Consider the following 23,378-nt stretch of genomic DNA (forward strand, 5'->3'; position numbering starts at 1 on the left):
CTGGTGACGGGGCGGGCACTGGAGGAGGGGAGAGAAAGGAGTGGGGAGAAGAGCGCCCAATGGTATAGCTCTCAAGGGGGAGGAAGCGACCAATCGACGTGGCTGCTGTCTCCTCCTCCTCTCCTCCCCATCTCGCTGTCATTCAAGGTTGTTCGCGAGGAGCCGCTGCTTGCTGGTACATTGTTACATTTGTTGTAGAATGTCAGAATTTTCCGGGGTTGTGGGGAAGGGAAGTGGGGCGGCGGCGGCGGGGCGGGGGGGACAACACGTAAACTCAAAACTGGCGGATGTACATACTCGCATCTTTGTGCTGATCAGCTCGCTCCGGGACTGAGCCCTAGACACTAACTTTGGAAAACAAATGCAAAACGTGCCACTGAGCAGGGGCCGCAGGAGTTGCCTACTGTCCACTGCTCCGGCCAGTTCCTTCCAGATATTCAGGTCTGGAACCCATGAAGATAGAAGAGGTGGAGAAGAATGTCGCCCTGAATAACGCCAGCAGCCTCTTCCCGATCTGATGCTCCCCACTAGGTTGGGACTCCACTCCCGGAATTCTCAGACTCTTGGAATTTCTCCACACTTCTGAAAGGAACCGGGATTTCCAGCTGTGAACCCTCACTTCCTTTCCCGTCGCAAATATAAGCACGGCTATCCTGGTTGCCCTCTGAAAATCTGCTTTGCATAGCTCAGCCTTCATCCCAAGATGCAAGTCAGAGATGCAATTACAGGACAAATTCAGGTTTGAAAAATGCAGACCCACAGTCTAACTTGGGGGGGGGAGGGGAGGGGATGCACGTGGTATTAATGATTTCAGACAGATGATCTCTTCCTGAAGGATTTTCAGTTAAAAGGCAAAAAAGGTTGATATGTTAGCTTTTAATGTATAATAAAGTGGTTCAATACATCAAACAGAGTGTTTGTGATGCAATGTATAATGTACATTATCATTTTGTACATTATCATTTCAAGGGGCATGTACAAATGTAATCCTTTAGTGATGAACTGATGTTTTATTTTCCTTTAATCTGTTTTACTTCTAGGGGTTAATTTATTTGGGCCAAATGACGTAGAATTGAAGAATTCTAAAATAATATTTGTCAAATTAAAATTAGCTCAGTTCTTCATCCTTTCCTATCTTTTCATCTTTCATGTTTAAAAGATGTCTTCCTGTATAGAGGTTAGAGGTATGTCTGTAAATGAGTATTATATTTATTATTGTATTTATTCCTTTGTGTCAGTTTGTCATCTCTGTCACATGGACAAAGCAGTCACTGTAGATAAATGTTCAAAACTGCTTATACAAATAATTTGTTTAAGCATTAATCTGCCCTAATGACCTCATAAATCCCATTATTAAAGATTTAGTTGCAAGTAACAGTGTTGAAATACCACACATTATGGCATCATAATAGAAGGGCTCAACAAAGGATACAGAGTCTATGGCATTCCAAAACTCCAGTTTACATTCATGGGAGTGTGTGCAACAGATATGTTTATACACGCACACACATTTAAACAAAATGTGTATGCAGGTCTGCAAAATACCTTTGTGCTTGTTCACTAACATGCAATCAGGAAAAGTATAGAAGGGAAGGGAGTCTGCGTGGGACCAAGTACTGTATGTAGAATTCCACTTCAGTCCTCATGATCTGCCTTATTGATTAGATGGTGTATAGGGGCTTTCTTTGCAATAAAACATTTACTTGTGTGGATGTTACATTTCATGCAATTATAAATGGAAAATCAATGTATAATGTGAAAGAAGGCTAGCACCTGGATGCAACTAATTTACTGCCAATTCCCATGCCAGTTTTTGCCCATTTATATAATGAAGTTTGCAGAAGATAATGGAAGTGTTAGTCCAAACATATTGGAAGGACCTTAAAGTAAGGAATTAGAGGTATTAAACCACCCAAAATCACAATCTGTACCATCAAAACAAACTTATCTTTCTACTAATAATAGAATTAGTCCTAGGATCTGTTTTTCTAACCCTATAAGACCCTTCTCCAACCTGGGTGCCCTCCAGATATGCAGATGTTATTTCTTAGAGTTTTCAACAAGTGGCTATGCTAAATGAGGAATTTTGAGTTGAAATCAATTCAGCTGGTGGGCTCACAGGCTAGAACAGGAAAAGCAACAGTTTTTGGACTTTTTGTGTGAAACAGAAAAAAATGAAATTATGATGTATGGATTTGATGATTAGAAATAATAGTGGACAATAGAAAAAATGAAAGCTATGTTGTAAACTTAGAGTTTAGTGTAAATTGATACTTATATCTGTTGTGAGGAAAGTTGGAAGTCATTCTTTTTTGCCTGCCTGCCTGCCTTTTGACTTTATTCTCTCCTTCTTCATTCTTTTCTTCCTTTTTCACTCTTTAATATTAGTTTTCGTTAGTTTTTATTGTTCTCACCTTAAAATCTAATAAAGTTATTGGAAAAGCAACATAGACTCCTATAGATCTTAAAAACAAATTCTTTATGGAATCTAGTATACAAAGATTTATAATGTAATAAAATGCATTTGTCTTTACTGAGCTGCAAAACCTTTTGTTTTGCTGCCAAACAGATTAATGCATCTACTTCTCTCAAAGGGGTAGCATCAAGGTGGAACTTGCACTCAATTAAAGATTGCGCACTACACCCAGTTAAACTTCCATCACTGTGTGCCAACCACACATGTTGATATGGTATCTGATTTCAGCTTTTCCATTGAGGGCCTTTCTGCATTGCCAAAGTAAAGAGCTATCCACCTGTACTTGAGTTAGCAGAAAACGATGGCTGCATAAAATTTGTTCTCCCCATTGTCAATACACCTGTCCTGTGTCCATGGCCTCTGTTCTAGCTGGCCACTGAATGCTGGTGTCCTTATTAAACGTATGCAGGGCATGTTGCACAAAGGGATTAGTTAAACTTTCTGGCTTTACTCCCCCCTGCTTTTTGGAACCAATGAACAATCAGGACAGTTTGGGGAGGTGGTGAGTTTTGACAAGTGGCTCTACCCATCTCTCCTGCTTTATGTGCATGATAAAGCAGGTAAGGGCAGATCAACTTGCCAAATCCACAAGCAGGGTTGGGGACGCTCCTGCTTTCAGGAGAATGAGCCTTTTTCAAAACCTGGCACCTTCAAAACCCTGCACCCTCCTGCTTCACTGCACAATCTTAGGTTTTAAAAGACCTTTGCTTCCCTAACAACTCCCCAGCTTTTTCTGCAGGGAATGGAAAAGAATAATGATGGTGGAGGAAGTCCATGGGAACCTGGAATGACAGGACATGGTCACATCAGGTTGAAGTGATTAAGGAGCTGATCCTGGCCCATACAGTCACCTGACTGGGCTGTTAACAACATGGCTGGTGAAATGCATCAGATTTGACACATCTTCAAACTGCCACTGGTTGCTGTTGGCTTAAGACAAAACATGAATGCTGCTTTGACGTTATCTTACACATAGACTGAGGAAGATGGACATGGCAGAGTAAAAATGTTGCCAAGGAAGTTCATATGGTGGTTAGAATCGAGTGGGGAAAGGCCCTTCATGTTTAAATATCTTGTTATTATGTGGAAAGGTAACTTAATACACATATACTAATATTTTATATTTAAATTAATATTACATTAAATTATTTTCCAATATGGAGATTGCTTTTCTTATATGAGTTGTTTTCATGTGATTACAAAGGCAAACAGAAAGGTCTGTGTATGTGTGTGTGTAAGTGGATAAATGGGTAAAATACTTGTACATTTTATTTGTAATGGTTAAATATGTAAGTACCACCCTTTGGGCCAGATATTGTTTATGCACCAGTGTCATCTTTTGAAAGACATTTTTTTTACTCATAGCATCATATTCAATGTAGAAATAGATACAGTTTTCATGTAGTTTCCTGAAAAAGATATCTTATGACCATGACAACAAATATAACATGTCATTTGTAGTTGGAACTAATGGACTGGGGTCATATCACACCTTGATTAAATTAATCTCTGTTTTTGGATTTGCACTATACATTGAAGCATAAACTAACCTTGCAGCTATATTTACACAAATGGTGCACTTGATTGGTAATAACTTTGGTTGTTTTATTGCCCGGTTTTTAATTACCTGGTTAGGTCTGTTGTATTGGAAGACCCTTGATTGTTTCATATTCATATATACAGGGCCATCATGTTATTTGAGGTAAGCAACTTTGTGCAGAGCCCAGAAAAGGAGTAAGAATTATTAAGCCAAGGAAATTAAAGGCCTGGCTAAGAAAAAGAAATATAGTTAAACCTAATGTACACAAATGGGGGAATGTGGTGGCGCAGCGGCTTAATGACGCTGAAAGTTGCTGGCCAGAAATGGTCAACACTTCAGCGGTTTGAGCCCAGCTCTACGCAGCAGAGTGAGCTCCTGCTTTGTCCCCAGCTCCTGCCAACCCAGCAGCTCGAAAACTTACGTGAGTAGATACAGTAAATGGGTACTCTCACCCCAGTGGGAGGAAAAATGCTGGCGGCGCCTTGCACAGGAGACGGGAGCAGTTGCCGGTAACGCGGAAGCTGCGCACACCCAAAAAAGGCGAGAAGCAACAGAAACCCCGCCTCCTGCACTCGCCAGCTGGGGTCTGCTCTAGGAAGGAAGCACTGGCAAACCACTTCCGAAACACCTTGCCTTGAAAACTGCAGGGACTTGTCCAGGCAGTCGCCGCAGAATCGGTAACAATTGAGTGCGGATTAAAAAAAAAAAAAGTACACAAATACCATTCACTGTTACCTGCCTCTCCCTATCTTTCTATCCTTGCAGACAATACTTGTTTCCATCAATCTATGTCTATACATTGCTTCATACATTGTCTTTTATCAACTACATTTGATCGTGTACATTTGCTCTCTTTCAGGATCTCATTAAACCCACCCGATCATAACTTTCTCAGTCTTCTCCTGTCTCCCATTTATTCTTCCATATATTTGTTCTACAGTTTAGTTCTCATTAATTCTCTCCATATGTACAAACCATCTCAACATGTTTCTTTCAAACTAGTCACTTACTTTTAGAGTCAATCTATATTTATTCAGTACCCATTCATTCTTGACCCCGTCATAACATACTAATATTAGGTATGTTTGCTGCCTTCAATTATATATATAAAAATGGGATAGATATATCATCATCATCATCCCCACTGCATTCAACTTACAGTATGTTTCTCCTAATAAACCCAATTTTCATTTACACATACCAAAAAAGCACCTCTTATACACAAATATTTTAGCTTCTTTTGATAAACATTGACTCTTCACAACAGACCATGTATTACCCACTACCCTTCTATCAAAGGTTGTGCATCTTAACATTTTTTCAACCACTTCACCATCTTTAGTAAATATTCTACTAAGTACACAAATCCATTGTGTCCCTGTTAGAATTTTTTTGCCATTTATGTATAACTTGCAATGGTTTACTCTGTTTCTCATGTCAAATATAATTTCTTACCACTCTTACCTCATTCAGCAACTAAACATCTTCTCCATATTTGTACAAAATACTCCATAATTCAAGAGTATTCACATTCTCTAAGTTGGCAAATATGCAAACATACTTGCTCACATTCATTTCTCAGTGAACTGCTGAAGAGCCCATTTTGGTTTGCACACTCCCTGCCCAGTATGAAGCAGGGAGTGTATTTCCTGAATTTTGCTCCTTATCATCTCTTTTTACCTTCCAATCAGAATTCTGGCAAACAGTTTCCCTGGCACATTTTAATAAACTAATTTCCCTGTAGTTTCTACATTCACTCTTGCTATCCTTCTCATTGTGTAGGCCAGTGTTGTCCAAACTTGGCCACTTTAAGATGAGTGGACTTCAACTCCCAGAATTCCCCAGCCAGCATGGGGAATTCTGGGAGTTGAAGTCCACTCATCTTAAAGTGGCCAAGTTTGGACAACACTGGTGTAGGCAAACAGTAACCACATTCTTCCAGTGAGCAGGCACAGATGACTCTGCAGTCTTCATACCATGTTGAACAAATCACACAGCCTCTCCATGAGCAAAGCACTTCTACATGTGGACATTTCTCCAGATATACCATCTATACTTGCAGCATTACATTTTTCAGCATTCTTGCAGTACTTATGACTTTCCTTATTTTTTCTTGAACATTAATCTTTATAGCATTTGTTTCCATTCCACTCTTTAACATATATTCCCATACAAATCTCCAAAATGCTTCTTCTAGAATTCACTCATTTCAGTTTCATCCTAAATCATTTTATTTACTTTGCCAGAGGTTCCTTATTTAGCTCTCTTCACTCACTTCCAAAACATTTTGTAAAATTTCCATCAGAATAACTCTGCATTTTCTCTGCCTCTTTTAATCTAAACCTTTCCTCTTTTTGATTTCATCTTTTGTAACTATATTTTTCTCTCAATTCAGTATCTTCATCTACTTTTTGCAGCAATAATTCAATGACATTCATTCTTCTCATCCATAGCTTCTATCATTCTACCAAGCACTTTTTTCATGCTTCCCACTAGCACAGCTCCATACTGTAACATAATTATTTTCAGTCTGTTCCAAACAACTTCCACATCCTCTTTCTGTACAGACACTTTACATTTATTCTTCTGGGAGATTAATCTCTCTTCTAATAGCATTCCAAACAGGACTCATTCTCTCTCTTCTTCTTTCACTGTAGTTTCTTTTACTTCTGCTTTCTTCAAGATCCATTCACAATGCTATCAATCAATTCATTCATGTCATCTAGCAGAATAATCCCCCCCATTCACATTCACTTCCGAGTGTTGCACAATTTCCCCCCAAATTTATATTTTGTGCTTCCATTATCTGTCTCAATTGGAATATAATATGCAGCTATCACCAATGTGTAGATTTCTACTTTCATATGTATCCATAACAATCTACTGTAGACGATACCAGCTTATATTTTCTGATATACATTTTAAGTTCTTTCATTCAAAATTAAATCTTCCCTGCATGTATTCATCAATTTCATTCTGTAAGATTAGACCACCATCATTTAGATTTAATACACCCTTCCTCTTTTTTTTTAGTTTCATACACACATGTGACTTTCTCTTTTTTCCTTTTCAATCCAGTCCAATCCATTCATGTACTTTACCATTTAGTCCTCTTACATTCCAAGTTTTACTCTTCCATATACCATAGTCATCAGCAGGTGGGCACATAGATACCTTGCTTCCCACCCTTCCCACTTTAAATATCAATTACTCTTTTGTCAGGACAACCTTGCGAAGAGAGATCTCTTTGGAGAAGACCCTGATGCTGGGAAAGATTGAAGGCAAAAGGAGAAGAGGATGGCAGAGGATGAGATGGTTAGATAGCATCACTGAAGCAATGAGCATGAAACCGAGCAAACTCAGGGAGGCAGTGAAGGACAGGAAGGCCTGGCGCAATATGGTTCATGGGGTCACGAAGAGTCGGACACGACTTAACGACTAAACAACAACAACAGGGCAACCTTGAGAGTAATTCATTGTGGAAAGAAATCAGGCCTTCATTTTTACACAATTTAATACAGCCATGCTTACTTAAAAGTAAATCCAATTGTACTAAATTAGGCAAACTCTCAGGTACACTGGTATGAAACTATGGTCTGATTCTTCTCAAATGAACCCTAAAAAAGGAATGTTTTAGAATTTCTATTTGAGCAATAAAAACCTGAGATTGAGACTGATGATTTCCCCAAGGGCTGCCCAATAAATCCAAGATAGTATGAAAGATGGTTTTAAACACTTCTCTTAAACTAATGTTTCTGATATTCAGTCCATAGGTCCACTCTTACTTTTTTTTTTAACCTCAAATTATCCTTTAGTTCTGCCCAGCCATCACCCCTTCCCTTAATACGCACCTTTTGCAGTATCAAGCTTCCTCACGTGCAGATACCTCTTTATTTCCAGTCTTGGCCTCCTCTCCAATAGTAGGACCCTGCTTTCAAAGTTGTCCTGCCTGGCAACAGTTGCTAGGCAGCCAAGTTTAGTTCTGTTATAAGGAGCATCATTCTAAATGATGCTTCAGTTGATATGACTCTCATTGGCTCTCTTTCCACTGGTGCTCATAAGATTTTTTTTCCTTAACAGAACTACTTCATATGAGTCATTCCTAAACAGATTTATTCAAAAGACTAACAGTAAAACCATTGGAACAGTGCTTGAAGAGGTTGTGGGCTCCCCTTTGTGGGATGGTCAACCATCTGTTGTGGATGCTTTAATTTGGATTCTGGCCCTGGACAGGCTGGACATGACAACTTAAACAACCCCTTCCAATTCTAAGATCCTTCCCCCCCTCCCCACCTTTTTGTACTTTTGAGTCAGTTTTTGACTCCTGGCGACTGCCTGGGCAAGTCCCTGCAGTTTTCTTAGCAAGATTTTGGAAGTGGTTTGCCATTGCCTGCTTCCTAGGGCTGAGAGAGGGTGACATGCCCAAAGTCACCCAGCCGGCTTTGTGCCTCAGGCAGGATTAGAACTCAAAGTCTCCCAGTCTAGCCTGGTGCCTTTAGCCACTACACCAAACTGGCTCTACAATCCTAAATCCCTATTAATCAGGAACAGCTTCAGTTTGCTAGAACCTGCCCCTGAAGCATTACTTTGGAAGTATCTTTTCAAAATCTGTAATTTGTTGTACATTGCCTTGGTACTCATCAGAATGGATGTTGGTTTAAAATGATATTAATAAATAATATCTATGTTAGAAACCTATTTTTCCAAATATAGTTATCTTTCTCTACTCTGCTGAACTTGCTTTATTATGGAAGAATCCTATTTGCCCCAAGTAGCCATTTTTTAAAGAAAATAATTGTACTTTGAATTAACCAAGATATGAAATCTCATTGGGTTTGATTAACCTGTCTCCCTCAGTGAAATTAAGCTGTCAGATGTCTCCTTTATACCGTATATATACCGTGTAAGCAGATTTGCAGATAAGCAGATAAACCAAAATACCACAAAACTTTCAAGGGTGGATTTATTCATGGGTCGCAAATTTTTCACAGTATTTTGGTTAAAAATTTGAGGGTCTACTTCTTCGCGGATGGGCTTATCCATGAGTATATACAGGATATACGGGTACTTTAAAAAAATATTACGGTATATACTGTAGATAAGCCTATCCATGGATAAGCCAAATCCAATTTTTGGGGTGTATTTTGGCACCTAAAATTCTTGGCTTATCTGCAAATATATACAGTATATGTTAACTTTTTTTTTAAAACTTGCTTATTGCAGTGGCAGGGCTGAACCCATAGCATGAAAGACTGGAGGTTTCAAACCTCTTCTCTCAGAAACCTCGTGGATCTACCACCACATATCTTCCAGGGTACCTTATTGGGCATCCTCCACACTAGCCTCGGCCTGTGGGACAGAGATGGCTCCCAGAACCTGCATTTTTTATACTGGTGCATAAAAAGAAATAAATGCAGAAATAAATAATTTTAATAATACAACCTCTTACCCCTCTACTATAGAGGCATGTGACTAGAGATTCCTGCTGTGCCTCCCGTCCTTGGGAGTGAGATCAATCTCACTAGAAATAAACAAAATAAAATCTTATTTTTTAAAAAAAGGCTAACATGGTATATGAAACCTGATTTACAAAAATAAATGCAGTGTTCATAATAGACCACAAAAAGGTGCTGGTCTGCTATAATTAATGAGGTTAGAGAGGATCTCTGCTATATAAAATAAAATAAAATAAAATAAAAAAATCTTCTTGGTCATTGCCTGATATTATACAAAATGCCCCCCTTGTAGAGGGAAATAAGAACAAGAGACAATAAGTCTTAACTAGCATGTCCAGACAAATAAAGATAATTCAAAGCCTTGAATTCCCATTCCCATCCCTGTTTCAATTTTTAAAGCTGGAAACCAAACCTTCAAAATCCAGCTATTTATTTGCTGTATTATCAAAACCAAAAGAAACTCAGCTATTTTGCTGCTAGATTTCTGTGGCACCATTTCAGAGTGCTTCCTGAACCACAAATGAAGAGCTAGGAGCTATGGTCTGCAGGTCGCTCACTTTGTGTTAGATTATAACTCTAAGAATGTCAAGCTAGCAAAGGCAAAAGCCCTTGCAACCAGTTGTAATCCAACACCTGATTAATATACAGGATTATGATTACAGTAATTAAGAGGGAAAACCATCAAATATAGACAAAATTATGCTAAGAAGCTAAAAAGAAAGAGGCTAGGTGTGCCTTAGAATATAGTCTTTGTTCAGTCAAAATCCATTAGAAAAATCCCCCAAATTTTAATTTCTTGTTGGAATTACACTCATTTACTCTCTTGAATTCTGCTGTTAATATTAATCTGTGGGTTTATATAGAAGAAACTTTTGAGAAAGAGTATCCCTAGAAATTGGCTAGATCTTGTATTTGCAAGTATTTACAAGGATGGAAGAGAATCTGGAAATAAATAACAAAGAAGGAACTTAATATGAAAAGTTGTTTACACTACATCAGAGACTAGCACTATCTTTTCAGATTTGCAACAGCTGTCCTGGGTGTCCAGCATCACTGCTATGTTAAACTATAGGTAGTGCTGCTTAAACCCGGAATCTTCTGTATATACTGTATAGTACTGTAGTGTTTTTAGTTCTCTCTGCCTCTCTCCCCATCTGCCTTCTCTAAAATTCAAACTCAGCACTTTTCAGATGATATGTTGCACTTAGCTCACATTAAAATCATTGGGACTTGTGATTGTGATAAAATTCTCAGTTTGATTTCAACGAGATCTATGTGCAACCAGCTTAGCCTGGATGCAAATGTACGGAACTGACAACTGGATTCACATGTTGTGCTAATCCATGGTTTAATCATAGTTGGTTGAACATCTGTTGGGTTCACACAATACACTAAGTCATAAAGCATGATGAACAAACCTCAGTAGTTGAGTTCATAGAACTTGTCAAACCAAAACTGAACAAACCACTTTTGGGGTTAGTACAATGTGTGAACCTGGCTGCTGTGCACTGTGAAAAGATAGCAAAAGGCAAATAGCTAGCTGAATAAGAAAGGAGCTAGGCCAGAAATAAACTGGCCAATGAATAATATCCACAGGAACCATATTACTTTCAACAGCTCCAACCAAAATGGTTGTAAGGAACAACTGAAGGCCAGTCACATTGTAGAGCAGTGTTTCTCAACCTTGGCAACTTGAAGATGTGGGGACTTCTTGGGGTTTGATGACTGATATTTTTTATAGTTATAGAAATACTTTGTACTAGTTTTTTAAAACATTTTTACTATTATAGACATACTTTGTACTACTTTAAACTTCAGAGTAAGAGGTAAATATATTACATATTTGTACCTATGCCAAAGAAAGTTGAAAGTTATCCTTTTTCTTTCTTTTCACTTTTTCTTTTCTGTACTTTAAATGTCATTATTTTTCTGGTCTTTTCCTTTTTTCCACCCTTTTTTCCTTCTATTTCCCTATATTTTACTCTGTTGAAATTTAATAAAGTACTTTAAAAAAAAAAAAGACGTGTGGACTTCAACCCCCAGAATTCCCTAGCCAACATGCTGGCTGGGGAATTCTGGGAGTTGAACTCCACACACCTTCAAGCTGCCAAGGTCGAGAAACACTGTTGTAGAGGGTTTGGACTTACTCTCACTTATTCCAGCAGGTAAGAATAGAACTAATGGGATGAAACTTAAAGGATGTAGATACATATTAGACATTAGAAAAAAACTTCTTGACAGTAAGAGCTGTCAATCAATGGAATAGGTTACCTCATGAAAGTGGTTTCTTTCCTCTCACTGGCGGTTTTCAAACAGAGGCTGGATAGTCATCTAGTAGGGATGGTGTAGTGCAGTGTTGTCCAAACTTGGCCACTTTAAGATGAGTGGACTTCAACTTGGCTGGCTGGGGAATTCTGGGAGTTGAAGTCCACTCATCTTAAAGTGGCCAAATTTGGACAACACTGGTGTAGTGAATCCTGCAGTGTGCCGGGGGTTGGACTTGATGACCTCTTAGGTCCCTTGCAACTCTATGATTCAGTTAAAATGTATCTATAAAAATGCCAATCAAATAAATGTAAAGATCAAAGCTGTGACTCTGGGTTACTGTACAGCTAGCGCTTGTTTCTAAGAGGCATCATGGGGCTTTGCCTAAGAAAAGTCTCTTCCTAATCTAGGCTAGAACCCAGAGCAAGTCTGACTGGATTTCATTTCAGAATTTCCAGTCCATCTTTCTCAGGGGAGTCTCTGTGGGTATGTGCCTGCAGCCAACAAATTTATTTAACAGAATAGTTATTGGACCAAAACGTTAATCTCACAGAAAGAACATAACAATTACAGAACACATTCTTGGGGAAGAAAAGTTATGCAGCTCGGTTGCTTAGGCGTTTTATTTGTCACAGGTCAGCTAGAAAGTGTCTGTTCAGAAGCTGGTAATGCACAAATGCCAAGATCTATAAAATTTAGAATACAATAACATAATGTCTCTGAACATAGCAAAAAGCATCGAATCTAATGAATAAAAATTGGAGGGAGAAGCCAGAAAGTAGAAATATGACAATTCTCTTTTGGATGGGATCAGTGGATTTTAAAAAAGCCCTTGTTTTACGTCGATGATACTCAGTCACCTACAGAGGATCCTTGAGTGCCATGTGCCTCTTGTGACGGTGCCTCATGAGTATCAGGCTCTCAGTCTTCCAAAGGCTTATATAGTGCCTTTCAGCAATGCACCCACACTAGGAAGGGTGGGGTCACTTTGCCTTTTGGGTGGGGGAGTAAGGTTGGGAGGGGGAGCCGGCGGTCTCAGTAAGGCAAATTGTTCCATTTCCCCCATAAATGGACCCCATGGTCCAAACTAATGCCACTATTCAATGGCAAATGCGGCTGACGTTCAGCAACACAGTTTGGGGGGCAGGGGGGACCGGAGTTCTTTAAAGGTAGAAATCAGTATGGTTTGTCCCCCACCTCCATATTTACTTGGGAGCAGAAAATTCCTCCAAATCACACCATTGAACCCTGGCCATTTGACTGCTGAATTTTGGCAATGCAATCTTGAAGTAGTAGGCGGGACACACATGTGGGGCTGAAGGCTATAGGTGGCCCAAGCCTGTTCTTTAGAGTCTTTCAGAGTTAGTGCTGGGATCCCTTGTGAGGCCTTCAAAACACTTCCGTACCTGTCTTAAAATTGATGTTTAAAATGGATGGATTTAACCATAAAAAATGAAATGAGACCCTTGCATTCTTTAAAACAAAGCACCAGTCCAATATGATATTGTTCCAAGAATATCGCTAGGGCATTTTTAGGCATCTTAAAGAAAGAAATGTGGCGGGCACTGCAGTTTGGTGGTGGAAATCCACCCATATGCCCAGGGAAAAAAAAGTCAAATTTAAGCTGATGATAAGGAACATAGTGAGGGATATCAATGGTACAATGCATCTAATTGGCACTTTAGGAAATGGTTGTTTTGTGATGGGTGACATTCATCTCAGGAGCTCATTTGTGAGTGGCACCCTATCTCCCTACCCCTCAGTGGCAACCATTTTTGGCGTTTGCCAACAGCAAGCTCTCAAAACGCCAACTATCCCAAGGCTGAAAGGGACTGGGGATTCCCTGACTCAGCTCTGCCTGTAGAATCAAAGCAAGCTACTGTATGAATGGACTTCATTTTGCAAGTCAAAAATCTGAAGCCTGAATTGTGCCTTGAAACTAAGAATTGGGGAAGAGACAGAAATAGCCTTCAAACCCTTTATTTCACTGAAGTTGCCACAATATCAGTAATTGATTTTGAAAGTCCCATTTCAAGAGACAATAATCTGGGGGGCATAAATAATTTTATGACAAGTAACAAAAACATGGAATTTATTGTTGAACAACTCCCAGAAGGCCTCACCATTTATCATTAATCACTGTGGGGATTGTAGTTCAGTAACATCTAGAACAACACAAGTTGCCCATCTTTACCCTCTAAGATGGTGGCGACTGGTGAACACAGAATTGGACTCTGGAAATCAAGGCCAGTCCTAATTCTTTACTCAGTAGATCCTAGTTAGGGTTACCAGACATCCAGAAAAAGGACATGTCCTCCTTTTTGTCCTCATGCGCTCCATCTGGCGAGTACAGCCTTGAAATCAAATATTGTCCAGCTTTTTGTGTGTCTTGTTTTTGCTTTGTACTGTTTTTGCAACAGTAGTCGTTCAAACTTTTGTGTACCGCGACCTTGTAAATTGCCTGCTTCTTTCTTTCCCTCATCCGTCATCAGACTCAACAGCCTAGATTTACCTCATTTATTTCCTGATTCCAACAATCAGTTTCAATCTAGCCCCTTTCAAATCTATGATCACTGTAGTCTGTAGATCACACTCATATGGTGAAACTTGGAAAGCATGTTGATTTATTGGAAAAATATTGCAATTGAAAAAGCAGTCTTTCTGATGCTGGAAAAAGTAATTTCATATACATGTAGGCCTAAATACACTTTTTTGTGGTTTTTCGCTGTAATTTTTATTGCAGATGCCAAGAAAGTTAAACAGTGTGTCCTCCTTTCTAATTGTCTGTGTCCTCTTTTGCCTGTCCAGATATCTGGTAATCCAGTTTGGTGTAGTGATTAAGGCACCAGGCTAGCAACCGGGAGACTGTGAGTTCTAGTCCCACCTTAGGCACGAAGCCAGCTGGGTGACCTTGGGCCAGTCACTCTCTCTCAGCCCTGGGAAGCAGGCAATGGCAAACCACTTCTGAAAAACCTTGCCAGGAAAACTGCAGGGACTTGTCCAGGTAGTCTCCAGGAGTCAACAATGACTGGAAGGTGCACGTGTGCGCGCGCGCGCACACACACACACAATCACGGTGGACCTCCTCCATATAAGACTAGCATAAATTTGAATCATCCAGCCATAAACTTCTGAACAATAATTGTGTCTCAGTCTAGTGTAGTCACATGTATGCCATTCTGGGTTCCTTAAAAGAATGTCCTTTTGGAAAACAAATATTCATCAAGCTGGAATTCAAACCTCAGGTCTTTGTCAACCTGGGATACAGCAATGCTGCTAAAGGCCACCTCCAACTCTCTGCTAAAGTACTGTTGAGCAGAAATTGTTATCCTCAATAGCCATATATACAGGAAAGAAAAGGAACAGTTAACTTGGGACAAACTTGGATGGGGAGAAAAAACAGCCCAACCTATTTTTCTTGCAGTTTTTAAAGAATTCTTTGAAGTAATGACATGAGAACAAGAGTTTTATTTTTGCACTTTATTATCTAAAAGGGGAAAAGAAGTGTGGGGGAAGTTCCACAGTTTTAAGTTATTTAGACTTGAGGGTAAAATCCTAGTGAAGTTAATGCAAATAGCACAAAGTTATAAGGAAACCAAGGGATCTTTAGCTTTTCATGTCCCATTTATCAATAGAAATTAAAAATATTTTTGGCATTTTAAAGTTTTTTTTAAAAAAATCTACAAAAAACACATTAAATATTAGGAAAAAATGATTCATTTTTCACAAGGACCTCCATCTGGAATATCACATTTTGTCAACAGTGCAAAAATGCACTGAGTTCCATCTTCCTACAGTACAAACTGTTCCCTCCTTTCCCCATAATACTCTTTTTCTTTAAAAAAGACATCAGTACTGTAAGAATTTTACTTTAAAGAACAAGATTTTTTTTTTTAATCTTACTTGAAAAACACATCTACTAAAATGCAACAGAGCTGGTACATTCAGCAAAATCAAACCAAGTTTCTCAGTTTAAAGGAGACAGAAAGAGACAGAGAGAGAGGAGAGAGAGGATTACAGGATTGGAAACCAGGAGCTTCAGAAAAATGTTGATATAAAACAGGACTGGATTAATCCCACATATAATTGGGCACATTATATCAAAATGCGCACATGGCAGTGAAAAGTAAATTATCTGGGGAAAACCGCAGCCAGATGTGTGTATGGTAAAGGAGTAAATTAGATTTCAAATAGTTTGACATCCCATGGAGCAACAGGAAGCTCTCCCCAGTCCTATACTTTGCTTAATGCATTAACTTTTATGTAACACTCACAATGAAGTAAAACAAAAACTACGTATGCAGCCTCATCCTAAATGAGTATTTTCTACAAATTATTTTGGCATGCAGTCACATTTGCTGGATCACAGCAAGCTTTTAGTCTTCACCATTGTACATTTGATAATTAAGTTAAAGAAAACAGGATATTATTTGAAGTGAGATGGGTAGTGAACCATGCATATTGTATCATTTCATACATGGACAACATTCTGACAATTAGCTTAAAGGCAAAAATGTTTCCCTTTCCCAAACAAAAATGAGTGGAAGAGACTGCAAATTATATGAAAAGTAATTTTCCAGCTACTCACCTCCCCACCAAAGATATAGGCATGTACCTGATGATACCTTACACAATGAAATGGGTTCTGCTAGGAAACAATGGAAGGATGTTAGGCATACTTACCAGAGCATCCTCTGGATGGCAAGTTTCAGCTAACTGGCAGTAAGGATTTCACAGCAATGACAGGGAGGGGCTCCTCATGAATTGGAGATCCAAAGAATGATGCTGCCTGCATGATTCAATGGGCACATGGTTCACTGCACAAAAGCATCTTGTTTTGGCTTCCATGCAGCTCATGTAGCAATGAATGGGGAAGAACAGGAAGAAGGAAGTGTGTAGTTATCTGAACATTACACACCACAGTATAACTACATTTCTTCACCGGCTGCTGGAAAAGACATATCTTTTCCACGTTCTTCCAGTGGATGATGTGCAATAACTAAATTTTAGTTTTGGAAATATCTTGGTTTTCCAAAATAATCTTCAGAAGGTAACAGCCAATAGCAAGCAAGCAAGCGAGGAGGAGGAGGAGGAGGAGGAGGAGGAGGAGGAGGAGGAACAGCAGCAGCAACAGCAACAACAAAGACTGAGTTATGCAAGTTCCAGAGAAGACTGCACATAGCCTGCAGGGTTTCCTATGCTCAGGTGTCCTATTTAAAAAGTGCATAGACAATGTGCTGGCCACTGTGCATTACATTTCCTTTCAGCCACAAATTGCAAATGCTGCAGGCAAAGTCCTGGTGCATCTGTGTGCCCTTTAAATGAGATGCTGACTCTTGGTGAACTATACACCTTGTAGACACCAGCCTAAATTAAATAAGTCCTGCAAACAAGAATTTATTGATAGCGCATTGGTTTTCAGGAGTCAGAAAGCAATGGCAATACCTATTTTAAAGATATTTTTTTCTATTTTTTCCTATCTTATTTGCTAGTCATGCATTATCTTGCCCTTTCAAAATTATTAACTAAAGCATCAGTAAATGTTTGCCTTTTGTAATTTAGTTGTTCTTGTTCAGGTAAAAGCATTAATTTACAAGTTTTAATTCTAAACTTTAAAAACATTTCCCAAATTAACCTGGAGATTTACAACTATAGTTAAAAGTTCACAAAAATTAACCAACCTTTGAATATGATTTAAATGCAGACTGCTCTTTTATGTATTATTATGCCTAATTACGCTCTTTTATGTATATTAACCTGCATGATCTTACACCAAATATTGTACTTTTTCCCTGAAAAAGCTTCCCAAAGTCAAAACATGTTGCATCATTTTATAATTTCCTGCCTGCAGGCAATATTGGTTTTCTTACAAACGACTGAGGAAGAAAAAGCAAAAAAGTTATTGAACCTTAGTCCTTGCTATAACCATCACACATTTACACTTAAACTTTTCTGGATCATTCAAAGGAACCCAGACCAAAATGTGCTGTAGAACATTTAGATACAGGGAAGCTAACTCTTGAACGGTATGAATATATTTGTTACATTTTTGAGTATGCAAAAAGCATCTAGACTCTCTTCACAGTTAAGATCAATTTTATCTGTTGGTGTTCCAATATACGTGACAATTACTTTTCACCCCAATGGATGTACAAAGGGAAACCAATCTCCGCCAGCACTTCTTAGTGGACATCATTGGGACATAATTTACTGAGGCAGCTACTGCCACAGTGCAAGACATTTTCCTATCTCAACATGGGATTTACTGAGCATAACCTTGAGCTGATCTCCAGGTTAAGCCACTACTTTTTATCCATCCATTATGAGGCATACACAGGGGTTGTTGGTCATTAGGAAAACATTTAGGGGGAAAGCTGAAGGTACAAAGATAATTTAAGATAGTCAACAGAGTAGATGTACAGTTCATTGTATCTATGGTTTTCATTTGAGGAACTTAATGTGTTTGCTTGGCTATCTATTTGCTTACAGAATTTGGGTGGGGGACCTGGGCCTAGGATGATGCAAGTTGCCATCAGGGTAGGATGGTTCAAATTGGCGTAACATTTGACTAATACATCTTGTAGCTTCGATTCCCAGCTCCGTCACAGCAGCCACTAAACCTCAAAGCCTTAAACATTTAATTGAAGTTTCATGGGTTCTAGACCTGTGGGATTTTGCCTCGCATTTCCTAAAAAGCATGTATACAAATGAACCCTGTGCTGATTCAGCTCAACAAGACTGATTTGCAAAGGCAACCTGAACAAATTAAACCTATACTGGCAAGTGAAACTAAGAAAAAATGTATTAACCTTTTCCAAAAGATATAGCATGTATCTTCTAAAATAGAATGTTTGGACTGAAATACTTAAGGGGAAGAATTGATGCAACTTGTTAATTGCAAGAAAATGAGGACTAGTAGAAAAGAGCAGATGAGATTATTAAAAGTATCCCTTAAAGCTAGAAGACTAACTTGAGAATGAATCTAACAGTTGATTCAAAAAGTTCTAGTATTTAATGGGTGGATCTTCAGTGCTGACTATAACACCATCTCTCAATGTAACAAATTGAGAACTGGCAAAATTGACTACGACCATATAGTTAGACTTGCATTAGCATATGCAGTTTTTAACTTTTTTCAAATACGTTATTTGGAGTTTTAGTAGTGCATACAAAACCTTACACTGAAAGCCATTCATGAACCCAACCCTGACACTTTGCATCCAAAATCTAGCCTATTCATCTCTTTACCTTGATGCGCTTATTTCTGTATACACTGTGGTTTAAAATACAGCAAGTAAAGAGTGATGTTATGAAAAAAATTGCATCACTTTTTCCTAGAACTCAGAAGTGGGAACATGTGAAATATCTATTGATTATAATCTGAATTATAAAAACTGGAAAATGCAACTGACTGAATTATGATTTCAGAAGTTTTGAATTTTAACATTGCTTCACTTTCTAAAATTTCAATAGATGATCCTTAAAGCATAGTAAATTTTCCTCGGTTCCCTTCCCCCACAAGTCCTTGTGGAATAGAAAAGCATCAGATCACCCAAGAAAATCCTGAAGTCACCACAGCTGCGTACATCTGTTGTTGCTCCTTCACTTGTTTGGAAAAGGAGAGTTTGCATATCTCAGAATGGAGGTGACAAGGTGAGTTCAGTATAGCCTGTGTTAGTTAAATGACACCATTCTCCTCAAAAATAAAACTCTGCAAATCTCCTTTGACTATTCAGGAGGGCAAAACGGAGTCACAAAGGCACTGAACCTTTAAATACTGGAAACATTCCCCACCTCTAACTTCATAGTTCACTTTTAAGCTTGTCTATCACCTCGAGGACCAGAAACTGCAACTATATTGTGCACGCGCACGTGTGCATGCACACACAATGCATTTGTGTGTCCACTTAGGATGCATATCCTCTTGCGTGTGACAAACACACATTTGTAAGGTGAGGGTCTTTAACAAGCAACCCAAATCACACTTATTTCGGATGTGGGTTAAGCCCCCTTAAGTGATGAGACTGAAAGAAATTTACTGTAGAATTTCTTCTGCTTGCACATCCAAATACCTAAGAGTTCCTTTGTTCAGTTGTTTGTCAAGAGATTTCAAGTCCATTAGTATTCACCAAGTGACAACAGCCAACCCCTGCCCATATGATACTTGGAGAGGAAGGCTAGCAAGACATGATTTTCAGGAAGATTCACGCACTGGCACTTCTTAAAAGAAACAAAACGATTTCCCCCAAGTCTGCCACAGTATCCAAAGAAGGAAGCAGCAAGAAAAACTTGGTCTGGAAGCAATCACACCCTTCCTTTGAGTTTTCCACACTAACCAAAGGAAAAATCAAGAATAAATGAATGGTGGCAGGATGGCTCATGGTGCTTTTATCAGAGAAGAGACAGAATTTGTCCCCCACCCTGCCCCATGTTTGGCCACTAGGGTTGACAGGATTGAAAATGTCAGCCTCTTTTTTCATGGGGAGGAATAAGGAGTAAAATACACGTCTTAAGTCTAATTTATTATTCCCAGGGAAGTGTTCAATCACACCTTCCACAGTTCTGAGCAGGAACCCTAAACCAATTATGATTGCCAGCTGCTTTAAATCATATTTAACTGGTTGTTGACTGTAACTTTAAAAATGTGGAAACATTATTAGAACAGGAAGTTTTCTAATAAAAAAGGAAGCAAAAAACATGAACAAAATAGAAAGAGGAAAAGGTCTCTTAAAAATTAACCTGTCCAATTAATAGTAGGATACAATAAGCTTAGTTTCCGCTCTGAAGACAATAACCATTAATAATGTTTTCAAATGTATTGGCCTGTTTGGAGATGGTTTAGTTTCTTATTCACAAATCTTAGCCTTATATGTTCTCCACCCTTTGTATTTTACTTGATGTAGCTATGAAATCCAAGATTGGAATCTTTCACTTCTGTTATCACTTAACTTTGTTTTATTGTAATGCCTAGATACAAAATATAGTTAACTTCTCCTATGATTTAGGAAAACAAGCTAGGATTGCTACTTGTGATCTATACTCTTAGCTAGTTTCTCCTAAATCATAGCCTAATTTACAGAACTTCCAGAGATATTTAAAAGCCATGCTAAAGGAGGTGGGGGGAAGAGAACTCGTGTGCCAGCTGCCTGAATTGGTCTTTTCCTGACACATTTCTGTCCAGAGTTGAATGAAAATTCAGCTTAACATGTTCAAGACATGTTGGAAAAAAGCATACATCTGCATTTCTCTTATACACAGTCTCACACACATCATTCTTCCTCAAGAACTTAAACTACTGGATTCTGCATTGGGTAAGAGACACATGAAGAGCTTAATGTCAAAGAGGGAACGTTTTGTTGTAAAAAAAGATGGTTGTCTTACTTGGTTTATAAAATTTTTTTAAAAAATGCTAATGACACATATGATCCCCACAACCAACCACCCCGCCCAAAGACAGTCAACAAAATGCCCCATTTTGGTACAATTATTGGTCACTTCATTGTAAAAAAAAATATATATATTAACAACAACATCAACCCAAAGGGGTCTGGCTACTACGGTCTTTGTCCAAATGCTGGTCAGAAAAATGACAGAAAAGTCCACCTCCAGCAAAATAAAGTCAGTCACTTGGAGTTCTTGAAATTCTCTCCTTCTTCAACAGTATGCCAGACATTTCCCCTTTGCAAAAAAATAAAAAATAATAAAAAAAATCCTGTTCTTCAGTCCCTCTTCTATCCCTTGACCCTTGCAACACACTCACACAAAATATGACCCCCCCCAGCCCCATTTCCCTCAACAGGAAACGCTGGATATCCAGTTCGTCACAGGAAATAGCTAAGTGCAGCTGCAGCCATTTTGTTCTCTCTCTCTCTCGTCAAAGTGTGAAAGATCAAGACTATACAAGATTGTCCATTTTGAGGAGAGATGGGGCTCACTGGCAAAGTCCACAACTTCCCACAGCTCATGCTCTTTCGGAACCCATCTCTCCTTGGCTGTTTGCTGGGGTTGATGGAGAAAAAGGGGGAAATGTCTCTCACTGCCGTGTTGTTGTTTTTTAAAAAAAGAATTTGTACAAAGTCCCAAGCTGGTGGCTAGAACTGGGGATTGTAAGAGGGATGGAGATGAGAGGGGGAAAAAAATTAAAGGGGCCTGGATTTTGCAATGACCCTTATCATCTCTCATAAACAGAGATTTAAGGGGGGGGAAGAGAGAGAGGAGTATAGAATAAAATTCTCTCCCCACACTACCATCACCCACCGAAAAAGAAAAGAAAAAGGAAAAAGTACACCCCTCCGCTGGTTGTCAGCTTCTGTGTACCCTGCCCCCTGCTCCTCTGCCCCACAGCCACACATCCTTAAATGCGATATGAGGTCTGTGAAGAAAGGAAGCTAATTAAACCACAGTGATTTTTTTCCCCCTCCGTTTCCTCCCCATCCCAGCTCTCCAGCTGCAATGTTACTATTATCCGGAAAAACAAAACCGAATAAAGTACAGCAAGAAAGGTGGCAAGATGAAAGACAATTCAATTGGAGTCCGAATCAGAAGAGTCTCCTGAGGAGGATGAGGAACTGCTGCTGCCTTCTGATTCATTGTCCTCATCGTCGTCGTCATCCTCTTCGTCATCCTCTTCTTCGTTCTGGGAAAAGAAAAGGCGAGTTACAGAGCAAGTTGAGGGATGGTTGGGGGGGAGGCGGGAACAGAACAGGAAACGCGCTTCCTGTAAATCTGTCAGGTGGAGGAGCGTGAGTGCAAAACTCTGGTTTTTAAGAATCTCAGTATCTATTCACCCTTTTAAAAGACTGTTAGCTCGTAGGATACAGACTGACAACCTGCAGCCCAAACGTGCTTAACAAAGGCCTGTACTGTCTACAGTTCTCTTCCCTCACTTTGCCGTCCTTGTTCTGCTGCTGTTAAAACACAGCCAGAAAGATCCCTTAGATCTTGAGAGGGCTTGCAACCACTTCGACTCCAGGGTGAATTGGAGCATGGGGGGAAACTTGTTTCTCTGCTGCTATTATTAGCACGGAAGTAGGACTCTTGATTGCTGGAGGATGGGGGAGAGGAACAGTAAAATTTTCCATTCAGTGATCCTGTACATGTCACCTCTCTACTACTCACTAAAAGATAACCTCATTGTGTCAATAAAGAAACTTGTTCAATTTTTGTAATTTTACAGTTGGCAGAATACAGCTGTTCATTTTTTCAGTGAGTACATAAACCAATGCAGATGTCACAACATCTGGGTTCCATGTGCCTATCTAATTTTAGACGAGGAGAGAACAAGCTATTGCTGCTCCATAATGAGGGAAAAACCTTCTCCATGCTCACAAGCACCCTTCTGTAAGATCACCTTCCAAACATTACCCCAAATCCACACTACGAAGTGTTTTAGTTCATACAGTTCTATCACTGTTGTTCTGATAATTATTTGTAATGGGGCCCGCTCATTAATTTAAGTTGAGTTGAGTAAGCAATCACTGTCGCTAAAACCTGCCATTCTTACAATTAGTTTGCATAAAAGGTATGAAGTGGCTGTGTTCTCAACTTCATCGTAAGGGAGATAAGGTTGTTACTGAGTATTTACCTGAAAAATGTCTTTCAAAAAATAAAACCAGGATATCCTTAACTTGCCTTAACTGTG

General features: G+C 39.1%; 1 protein-coding gene across 6 annotated transcripts in view; it reads right to left on the minus strand.

Annotated features, from left to right (window-relative positions):
• Nucleotides 1-15,215: 15,215 nt before the first annotated feature.
• Nucleotides 15,216-23,378, minus strand: part of UBTF (upstream binding transcription factor) — a 46,416-nt gene continuing 38,253 nt past the window's right edge. For all 6 annotated transcript variants that reach the window (XM_088143380.1, XM_088143383.1, XM_015887591.3 and 3 more), the window contains one exon: nt 15,216-22,373. In XM_088143380.1, the coding sequence (XP_087999506.1) occupies nt 22,260-22,373 (114 nt within the window). In that variant the 3' untranslated portion in view covers nt 15,216-22,259. The remainder of the gene's footprint in view (nt 22,374-23,378) is intronic.

The sequence above is a fragment of the Python bivittatus genome, unplaced genomic scaffold (assembly GCF_059951505.1).
Source record: "Python bivittatus isolate LINGU-HERP-01145 unplaced genomic scaffold, Pbiv_v1 ctg000410_np1212, whole genome shotgun sequence".
In the NCBI taxonomy this organism is placed as follows: domain Eukaryota; kingdom Metazoa; phylum Chordata; class Lepidosauria; order Squamata; family Pythonidae; genus Python; species Python bivittatus.